General features: G+C 53.1%; 1 protein-coding gene across 2 annotated transcripts in view; it reads left to right on the forward strand.

Annotated features, from left to right (window-relative positions):
- Sept9 (septin 9) overlaps positions 1-11,202 on the forward strand; it is a 130,520-nt gene that overhangs the window by 53,798 nt on the left and 65,520 nt on the right. For both annotated transcript variants that reach the window (XM_005350795.3, XM_005350794.3), the window contains exon 2: positions 4,379-5,017. In XM_005350795.3, coding sequence (XP_005350852.1) covers positions 4,379-5,017 — 639 coding nt within the window. The remainder of the gene's footprint in view (positions 1-4,378; positions 5,018-11,202) is intronic.

Here is an 11,202-nt window from a genome sequence, read left to right on the forward strand (position 1 = left end):
GTTCACTCTCTCTTAGTTCCGGCGTTTACATTCAAGGTGTCAGTAAGGCTGCACTCTATCCAGGCCCTCCCAGGAGGTACCTCCTGCCTCTCCTCGCGGCTGTGGCCCTTGGCCTTCCTGGGCTGGGGGCTGCATCCCTCAGATCTATGACTGTCCTGGCTTCTCTAGCTCTCGGATGATCCTATACCCTTCCTTTTCTAGGACTCTACTTGCTCGGTGTCTCTCCCAAATTCAAAATGTTCTTCTTTTTTAATATATAATTTATTTATTTTTATTTTATGTGCATTGGTGTTTTGCCTGCATGTATGTCTATGTGAGGGTGTCAGATCTTGGAGTTACAGACAGTTGTGAGCTGTCATGAGGGTGCTGGGAATTGAACCTGTGTCAATACTCTTAACCACTGAGCCATTTCTCCAGCTCCCCCAACCAAATGTCTGTAAGACCCTTTCCCACAAGGTCCCTTCCACAGGCTCTGTGGGGTATCAGTTGTACAGGTCTTCGGGGTGCTGCTTTTTAAGCCTCTATACAACCTTTGAAGAAGTTGGGGCTTGTTGGGCTGGATGGGGTGAAGGCACTGCCTCCCCCCTGCTCCCGAGGCTCATCCTCTGGGCTCCGTGCCCACAGTTAGAAGCCCATGGCCACACTGTTATAAGTTGGTGAGGTGATTGTGTTGCTGTGAGTAGGCCATATCTGGTTCTGAGTGTGCTCGCTGAAACCAGTGGTGCAGGGAGGTGTGCTGTGGACAGCATGGGGTCCAGAAAGCCTGGAACGAGCTGGCTTGGTGACCTGATTCTTCTTCTTCTGAGGAGGAGGGCGGGTGCTATCTGGGGATGGTCTTACAAGGTAGGCACCTCCTGTCTGTGTGCACATTGTATAGATGACCAGGGGCCTAGAAACCTTGAGATCATGGCTGACTGGGGCCCATGGATGCCATTTCGGTCAACTCTGCTGCGTTTTGCTTTGTGCCAACCTTCAAAATCCTCATGAAAATATAGACCACTGGCGGAGTGCACACGCGGAGTCCAACGCTCCATCCCGATGCTGAGGGTGGGGAGGGGGCAGTGAGGAATGGGGGTAGGGTCGTTGTACTTTATGACTGGAGATGTGGCTCGGTGGTAGAGCACATTTATTTGTCATACACGAAGTTACTTTAAAAAACAAAACAAAACAAAAAACAAGAAGAAAGAATTCTAAGGGCTTCCAAATTTATTGCCTGGGCATGGTGGTGCACCTGTGTAATCTGAGCATTTGGGAGGTGGAGACGGGATAGCAGGAGTTCAAGGAAGGTAAGCCCAACTACAGATTGAGTCTGAGGTCAACTTACATGAGACTGTCTGGAAAAAAAACAACAAAATATATCAATTAATAGCAGAGGAATCATAAAACTCCAGTGTTCTAGACTCTCTTGGAAGGTGAGAAGCTCGGATTGTAGGTTCCCCAGAGACAGGTACCCTGGAGTCCACACCCTGCCCCTCAGCCAGTCAATCAGCTGGTATCTGCCAACTGGTATCCATCAGATGGTAACCGCCCCTTTCTGCTTCCTGGGCATCTGGGATGGTTGAACACAGCAGCCTAGGGCCTTGTTCCCTTCTGTGTCCCTCAGAAGCAAAGGGCAACCAGCACTATAAAGGGACCCCAGTCTGGGAAGCCGGGTCTCAGGAGCTTGGGCTTTCTCTGCCCCTCGCCCCTACAATGTGGCCTCACATGGCACAGTGCTGCCTTGGCCACAGCAGTGCCTGCTTGCAAGGCCCATTGGCTCCTCACCTGAGATTTTAGCCTCTCCTCCTAGCTACTTGTAAGCAGTTCTTCCCTAGTTGCTGTCAAGGGTATCCAGAAGGGCTTAGTGTATATAGGCTGGAGAAAGTTAGCTGAGGGGGCTCCATTTATGTGGCTGTGGGGACGCCATCATTCATTCTGGGTAAAGACTTTCTCGTGTGGCTGTTTTGGGGTCACCCATGTTTTTACAGGTAGCCCCTTACCTCACCAGTTCCCCAGGGGCAGCTGGGGAATCCTATTTTAATTTGTTGTTGAGACCTTGTGAGACATTGTTTATGTTTCCCAGGGAAGAAATTCTGACACCAGCAGTATGGGTGTGTGACTGCGTATGTGCATGTGTGTGTGCGCGTGCACGTGTGCCCCTGTGTGTGTGTATGCACGCATGCCTGCATGGATGCATGTGTGTGTAATGTGCATATAATATGCTCGCACACACATACGTTGTGTGTGTATCTGTGTCCGTGTAACACGCTCATCCAGAGTTGACCTCTGAGTCGGTTTTGAGTCAGGGTCTAGCTAACCTGGAAATCAGAGGCTAAATTCTGGGACCCACTGAGCTCCACTTCCGAGCATTGGAATTCCAAGGGTGTGTCCTGATACCTGTCTTTTTAAAATGTGGATGCTGGTAGCATTTTATTGACCAGTTTTTTTCAGTGAGTATCTCTGTCCCAGCCTGTAATCTTCTAAAGGAAGTCTGGTACTTTAGCCCTGGGAGTGGGGATGGGAACCGGGGTGGGAGAAGGCTGGAACTGGGGCCCTTACATGTGACCCTGGGGCTGTGGTTAGGGGCTGGGCCAGCTCTTGGTCCTCTTTGCCGTGGGCAGGAAGGGGGCACCATGGGGTCCCATGAAATCTGAGTTCTGGGCTTGGTGAAGAAGACTTTGCTTTGTCTGGAGCCAGAGCTGTTGAGTGTTCTGCCACGTGGGCCCTTCCCGCTCTGTGCCTGGCTAACCTACACAGCTGGTTCTCATTTCTCTGGTGGCTGCATAGACAAGAGTATGGAGGCTTCCTAGCTGCCACGCTGCTGCGATCCCGGGAGCAGACTCCGGCGGTGGTGTCAACCCAGCAGAGTGGAAACACTGGGCCTCAGCGTGGGAACTGGGTGGTCAGCACCCTGGCCTGCCAGGAGTACTGGATGGACAGGGCCAGGAGCGAGGAGGTCGTTGCGTGTGTACCGCTGAGTGTGCACCGCTGAGTGTGCACCGAGCCTAGGGAGCAGGTGTGGAGGGCTTACTCACAACGTGGTATTTCAGAGACAGGTGCTGTGGTTCCATCCTGTTGGGCACATCACAGGGTGTTCTCTGCCAGGGAAATAGTATTCTTTTTAAAATGGCATTTAGTTATTTAGTTATGTGTACATGTGAGTCAGAGGACAAGCTTGTGGGGGTCACTCCTTTCTAGCGTGTGGATATTGGGGAGCCACTTAGGTCGTCAATCTTGGTCATGAGGACCTTTACACGCCAAACTGTCATGCTGGCCAGGCAGGGAATACTCCTTTTTTCCTAAATATTTACTGTATGTGTATGTGAGTGTGCCTGTGCAAATATGTGTGCACTGCATGCATGCAGGACACGGGATGCCCTGAAATTGGAGCCATGGGTGGTTGTGAGCTACCATGTGAGTGCTGGAATCGAACCTCTGCCAGAGCAGTACCTGCCCTGCACTTCTGAGCTCTATTCAGCCCCAGGAATAATATTCTTTGCTTTTGCTTTTGTTTTCTTTTTTGGATTTTTGGATTTTCGAGACAGGGTTTCTCTGTGTAGCCCTGGCTGTCCTGGAACGCACTCTGTAGACCAATTTGGTCTCGAACTCAGAGATCCTCCTGTCTCTGACTCTTGAGTGCTGGGGTTAAGGACCTGTGCCACCATCATCTTGGCAACCAAGTAATAGTATTCTCTATAGCACAGCTGTCGGGGTATTGTCATGGGGTGTCACTGCTCGTGGCTGGCGGTGCTCTGTTGACTGATGGAGGCTGTATGTGTTCAGGGGAGGAGAGGAAGAAGGAAGAAAAGCCACAGGAGAGAAACTCCAGAGTCCTAAGTCCAGAGCATCCTATGGCTGTCTCTAGAGAGGAAGGCTGTGCGGTCTGGGCTGTGGCCACAGCAGAATGGATGGCGGGCCGTGAGGCTGTCTTCCTCTCAGTCCAGCCTCCTGATAGTTGGTGCTCTGTGGGAGGTCCTCCAATGGACTTGTCTGTTTCTCTTATGGGTAAGCAGCAAAGGGAGGTGGCTTTCTGAACTCTGTGGCATCCTAGCAAGTGTGTTTATGTCCTTTTGTTTTTCCCTTTTGACTGTGTTGGGTATCGATCCCAGGGCTTTGTACGTGGTGGGGAAGTACTCCTTTATGGAGCTGTATCTGCCCCTCGCTCTTTAGGGGACAGGTTCTCTCTCACAAAGGTACCTATGTTGACTTTGATCTTGGTCTGTAGCACAGACAGGCCTTAGACTTGAGATCTTTTCTCAGCCTCCCAAGTAGCTGAGATTCCCTGCCTCCCCTGGCCTGGCACCTTTACCCTTTTTATTGAAACGCAGAATACACCATGTACTGCAGGGCCCCTCTGCAAGTGTGCACACCGCATCCACTCTTCCTCTCTCTCTTTCAGCCTTAAAGAGATCGTTCGAAGTCGAGGAGATTGATCCACCCAACTCCACGCCACCCAGGAGGGTCCAGACCCCTCTGCTTCGAACCACGGTGGCCAGCTCCAGCCAGAAATTTCAGGACCTGGGCGTGAAGAACTCAGAGCCCGCTGCTCGCCTCGTAGACTCCCTGAGCCAGCGCTCCCCGAAGCCATCCCTACGGAGGGTGGAGCTTGCAGGGCCCAAGGCACCTGAGCCTATGTCTCGCCGCACTGAGCTATCCATTGACATCTCCTCCAAGCAGGTGGAGAGCACGGGCTCAGCTGCTGGGCCCTCGCGCTTCGGGCTTAAGAGGGCCGAAGTCCTGGGCCACAAGACACCAGAGCCCATCCCGCGGAGGACGGAGATCACCATTGTCAAGCCCCAGGAGCCAGTGCACCGCAGGGTGGAGACCCCTGTCTCCAAGGTCCCCGAGGTCCCTACCATGCCTGTCACTGAAGCAGCCCCCAAGAGGGTAGAGATCCAGGTGCCCAAGCCAGCCGAGGCACCCAACTGCCCACTCCTGCCCCAGACCCTGGAGAACTCCGAGGCCCCGATGTCTCAGCTGCAGAGCAGGTTGGAGCCCAGGCCCCCTGTGGCTGAGGTCCCATACCGGAACCAGGAGGGTGAGTAACCCCGGGCTGGGTCTTCAGGCTGCGTACTTGGGATGGGATCTTTCTGTGAGATTCGTGAAAGAGATCCAGTGTGTGGGGGGGGGAGGGGTTGTGTGCTGCGTGAATGTGGTGAATGTGTGTGTGCATGCATGAGTGCACTTGGATGTGTAGAGTTGTATCCCGAGGCTTAGGGGTCACAGCAGGCGTCTGCGGCTGGGAAGCACGTCTGAGGCACCAAGCTCCTGGTGGCCAACAGTTGGGCCATGCCAGATCTCTGTCATGTGATCCTGGGAGGCCTGGGAGGTGGGAGGGCAGTAGCTGGTGCTCTTCCGTGGGATGGGACAAGCCGTGTCCTGGTGATGGCTAGGTTGCTGGTGGGCTTCTGGGAGGCAGATCTCTGCCCGCGAGGAACTGCTGCCTGAATGCCTGGTGGGGGGCCCAGAGATGAGGACGGAGGAGGAGGAATGTGGGTCCTGAGGTTTGCACTGGAGGTGTCCTGTCCTCCTGCCTCCCTACACGAGTGGCTCTTCTTATTGCTGCAAAAATACCTGACAAATGCTTTAGGAGGCTCATGGTTCCAGAGGATGTTGTCATCATAGCAGGGAAAGCATGCCGACAGCTGCACAGCCGCAGCCAGGAAGCAGAGAACGCCCATCTCTGCTTTCTCTGCTTTAGTCCCTGTAGTGAGACACACACAGCAGACCTTGGCTGATGTGCCGTGTGTAGTGAAACACACACAGCTGTTGTTGTGTTATTGTTGGCTGTTGTACTGTGTGAGAGTGTGCAGTTCAGTGCATAGTGACACACACAGCAGACACTGACTTTTGTACTGTGTGTAGTGAAACACAGCAGACATTGGCTGTTGTACCGTGTATAGTGAAACACACACAGCTGTTGTTGTGTTGTTGTTGGCTGTTGAACCGTGTGAGAATGTGCGGTTCAGTGCTGTTAAGTACCTTCGGGTTGTACCACCAGTACCACCTCCAGGGTTTTCCAGAACTTTCCTACATGCCAGACAGAAACTCTGCTCCCTGTGAACCGAATCCTTATACCTCCTGCCTCGGGTCCTGACAGCCCTACACCTCGTTCTGTCTGAGGTTCCATGGCACTACTCATTCTTTTGAAAACTGACGAGTGTTACATGTGTAGTCAGAACACCTTTTTTCCCTGTAGTGGGATTTGAACCCCGGGACTTGTGCATGCCCGATGAGTGTTCTACTGCTGAGCCTTGTGCCCAGGCTCAGGTAGAATCAGTTTGTCTATCTGTAAAGAATGCCTGCAGCATGGTGATGCACATAGCTTTTTAAAGCCCCCGCTCTTTGCTTCTCTAGCTGGACTTGGGACCAGGCTGGGGTGAGGGTGTGGAGATTCCTCCTGGGAGCCTCTGGGTCTGGGGTCCTGGGTCTCGGCCACCTTTGAGTGCCAGGTGTCAGATCACAGTAAATACTCAGGGTCTCATGGACCTTTGATGGGTCCTTCCAGGCCTGGGTGTGACTGTGCCTTTCTCCCTAAGTCTTAGACTTGACCCTGCTGAGAGTTGCCCAGACTCATTGTCCAGACTCAGGTCAGGGAAACAATTGTTGAGTAGAGGGGTCAGTGTCCTGTCTTTCCTCACAGTCCCTGATTGGTTCAAGACTTCCAAAGACACCAGATACATCTCTCTCCTGAGATGAGCTGTTCACACTGCTGACTCAGACAGGATGTGGTGGGAGAGAGAGACAGCTGCACCAAGCCGCCCAGCAGTTGATCACAGCTGGTGCTGGATGCATGGGAGGTGGTCCTGGTTTTGGGGTGGGGTGCAGAAGGTCTGTTTAAGGATGCTGATTATCCTCTGGTGAGATGCAGCTCACACACCGTATTCCGGCCTGTGCCAGGCCCTGAGCCACAGCGAGGAGTCTACAACCTCTGCCCTCAGTAGCTTGTGGGCAGGTGGTGGGTGGACAGTGAAAAGGGCCCCGTGGAAACTGTTGGGGAGGGCGGGATTTCAGTAGGCTAGGGTGAAGAAAGGTATGTGTGTGTGTGCGATGTGTGTGTATGTGCATGTGTGCATGCATGCATGTGTGAGTGTGTGTGCATGTGTGAGTGTGTATGTGCATGCATGCATGTGTGAGTGTGTATGTGCATGCATGCATGTGTGTGTGTGTACTCACACGTATGTGAGCATGTGCATGTGTGTGTGAGGATGGAGGCCAGATGTCATTCCTCAGGAGGCATCCACCTTTTTCATTTTTGTTTTTTAGATCTATTTATTTTATTTTGCGTGTATGAATGCTTTGCTTTCATGTATGTCTGTGTCCAGTGTACATGCCTGATACCTGCAGAGGTCAGAAGAGGGCATCAGACCCTTCGGATTTAGAGTTGGGTTGGTTGTGAGCCACCACGTGGGTGCTGAGGCTGTGGATAACTAGGTCCTTGGGCTCACACAGCAGCGTTTACCAATGGCTGGGGACCCTCTGCCCCAAAGGAGGCCTTTCGTAGTCGTCCAGAGCCCCAAGATGGTGCTGTTCCTCTCGGCAAAGGGCAAGGCTGGGAGGGACAGAGCAGGCAGAGCCCTCTCCAGGGAGCCTATTGGAAATCTATGGCATGCTTCTGGGGGGCCCTGCCCCGTCTCCTCTGACCCCCAACTTGTCTAAGCTACATCTCATTCTCCATATTCCTCTGGTCACCCATCCATGGGTGTTGGAGGAGGAGGCCGCTTGTTGGTTCCTGGCTGCTCAGCCCTGAAATAATCACATAGAAACTGTATGATTTAAAACACTGCTTGGCCCATGAGCTCTAGCTTTTTATTGGCTAACTCTTACATCTTAATTTAACGCATTTCTATTAATCTGTGTATTGCCACATGGCAGTGGCTTACCAGGTAAAGTTCTGCCTCCTCCAGCTGGTCTACATGGCTTCTCTCTGACTCCGCCCTTCTTTCTCCCAGCATTCAGTTTAGTCATCTGTGCCCCCCCCCCACCTAGCTCTGTTCTTTTGCCCTATCAGGCCAAGCCAGTTTTCTTTATTAATTAACCAGTTGTTCTCACAGCATACAAAGGGGAGTCCCACATCACATGGGGTCTCTTGATACCCCTGGCCTGACACCCTATAGCAGGGTCCTTCCTGCTTTTTAGCTGTACGTGCTCAGTTCTTCTCTGGGTCTCCCATACCTTCTTTGCAAGCCCTCAACTCTGACCTCCTGACCTTTGTTTTTGTTTTGTCAAACTCCTACATACTCCTCAAACCCCTACCCATCCTTTCCTGTAGCTGGACTTCCCTTCCTATGACTCTGAGGCGTCTTTGTGTTTGCCTGGGATGTAAATTATTTGTGTACGAACCATCTTTCCTCTGCTAGCTTCTTTTTCCATGCAGAAACATATTTCCATAGGACAATAAGTAGTTTATTATTTTTCAAAATGCAGAAAATGTGAACATTAGGAAAAAGCTAAAATTTAACTATAGACTTTCATTACCCTGAACATCCTGCCGTACGGTCTCAGGATTCTGACTGGAGACTAGTGTCCTAGGGGCAGCACTCGGACTGCTGTCTGTTTTATAGAGTGCCATAAGGAGATTAGTAAGTGACCTGGGCATCGCAGATGCCCAATAAAATAATGATGACAACTGGCGGGTGGTGACAGCATTTTGGTGGCTGCTGCAGGCCCACGTGGGGATCCCACAGGACCCCCAAGGGACCAAGAAGGTGCTTCTTGCAACCTCTTCCCAGGGGTCCTTGCTTCCTGCCCCACAAACTTGCCTGTCCCTGCAGTGCTGTGGAGTTCTCCTCAGGGTGCACTGGGGAGGGTGTTCCCTGGCAGAGTCTTAGAAGGAGTATGGGGACCTAGATAGCAAAGGGAAGGGGTAGCCGAGGCTTCCGGGCCTTGTTCTCTTATTCCGGATCTTGGAAGGCTCTAAGCTCCCCCTATATACGGTGGGTTCCTGGTGTCATAGATCCTTGGGTGGTGATGGGTTTTGCTGTCAGGGCAGGGTGCCGGCTCAGCTGCTACAGCCTCCCTCTGGCACACAGCCACACTGGCGGCTCCCCAGGCAGCCTTATAAGGCAGGCATAGCACTTGCTCGCCACTCTCTCGTGGTCTGGTACCTTGCCTTCTCTGGCGCTCATGAGGCCCCGCTGAGTTCCTGGGTGTGTCCTGGCTGCACCCATGAGCCCACTGGTTCCCAACCATCACCTCCACTTCCCAGCCTGCCTCAGTTTCTGAAGCTCAGGGTGGTCTCTGGTTCCTTGCCTGGGAGGAGTGGCTGACTTCCTCTCATGTGTCCCTGGGTGTGTTGTGTCTACATCAGTCCTAGGGTCAGAGAGGGGAGAGGCCCCATGCAGACAGTGGGACTCCAAGTCCTTTGTGTCATGGAGGGGGTTAATCATAGCACAGGTTCTCTGAGGCCACCCAGTGGGTCACAGAATAGGGAACTCAAGGACAGGAAAGTCCGACCAAGGATGGGGAAGAGTATACCAAGTCTAGCCTGGGGACTTGATACATTCACAAGTTGGGGGAGTGGGCAACCACCATGAGAACTGGTGAGGAGGCACCCCAACCTTTGTATTTTCAGGACACCCTACAGGCTATGGGGATCCCCTGGCTGACCATGGACTGTGGCTTTCCTCAGGATGGGTTTGTTCATCCGCAGTTCAAGGCTTAGGATGAAAGCCTGCTTGTGCTTCATGAGGTCAGCAGAGAAGTTGCTCACAGGGGCCTGAGGAGCCTCCTGTGTTTCTTCTGGAGAGACCCAGCCACATCTGCAGGAAGGTTGTTCCCACCAGGCCCCCGTCACACCCGAGTGACCCTCTACTCCCTGCCACAGTGGTCCTGTCCTGGGACTGGATGTCTTTCCCTCCAAAGAATGGACGTGCTCAGTCCGAGCTGTTCCAGACTGTTCCCACCTAGGCCGAGTTAGGAAACTGGAGGACTAGGGGGCCAGAGTGGTCAGGCTGGTTTGGTCTCCTTCAAGGTAGAGGCAGACAGACCCTGGCTCCAGAGTCCAGGCCCAGTCCCTCCTTGGCTGCCTACCCAGCTGTCTGCCGCCCAGCTGTCTGCAGAGCCAAGGGTGCAGTGATGAGGGAGAGGCAGGCCTCTCCACGGATCACAGCCCAGCAGCTGTGCAATACCTTAAATAGAGAGACAGCTGCGGCTGCCTGCCTGGGGCACGGGTCCTGCTCCACCTCTCCGATTCTGTGGCTGAGGCTCTGACCACCCAGGGTTCCTGGGGATTGATTGAGCTTGGCTACAGCACAGGGCACTATATAACACCCCCCCCCCAAGCAGTTGCCCAAGGAGGAACCATGCCCACATCCTCAGCTTCCAGGCCCTGGATAGCTGCTAGGATCCAGGGTCTGAATGGCAGTGGGGCTGTCAAGCGTGTCTCTGTGGCTCGAGGGAGGGCACCTTCAGCCATGGAGGAGAACACTGATGCTCTTAGCTGACACCTGGGTGTGGCCAGCCCCTGACCAGACTCTGGTGGCCAAGGAAAATGTCACATGGCATATGCTGGCCCTGTCCCTAGAGCCTCAAGTCTGGGGGTTGCAAAGGAAGGTAGACTAAGGGCTCCACACCACTTCCTCTAGGGCTTGCAGTGGACCGGGTCGGTGCTGCCCCCACCCACTCCCACCTCCCATTACAGAGACTCATTTACCGTCCCGTGGTCAACAGACCATGGACATCGGGACCCAAGACCTGGCTTCCGTCCAGTTCTCTGCAAGCACTGGGCATAGGAGTGGGTAAAAAACGAGGCTGGGAGTGTTTGGGGGGTAGAGCAAGAAAATCGAGAGTGCTGCTCAGCCTGAGGCGTACGAACAATCTCAACAATAAAACCAGTGGAGGGGGAGCCTTGGAGAGATAACTCGGTGGTGAACAGCGCTTGTTGCACCGGGCGGTGATGGCACCTGAGAGGCGGAGGCAGGTGGGTCTCTGTGAGTTCAAGGTCAGCCTGGTCTACCGAGCGAGTTCCAGGAAAAAAAAAAAAGAATGAATAAATAAATAAACAAATAAATTAGAAGAAAGGGGGAAAAGTGTTTGTTGTTTTTTGCAGAGGGAGGGGCTATTTTCAGTTCCCAGCTCCCATAGGTGGCTCACAACCACCTGTAACCCCAGCTCTGTGATGGATCTGATGCCTCCTTCTGGACTTCACAATCATCCTCTCTTTCCTCTCTTTCCTCTCTTTCCTCTCTCTCTCTCTCTCTCTCTCTCTCTCTCTCTCTCTCT

The sequence above is a fragment of the Microtus ochrogaster genome, chromosome 7, assembly GCF_000317375.1.
Source record: "Microtus ochrogaster isolate Prairie Vole_2 chromosome 7, MicOch1.0, whole genome shotgun sequence".
NCBI lineage: Eukaryota > Metazoa > Chordata > Mammalia > Rodentia > Cricetidae > Microtus > Microtus ochrogaster.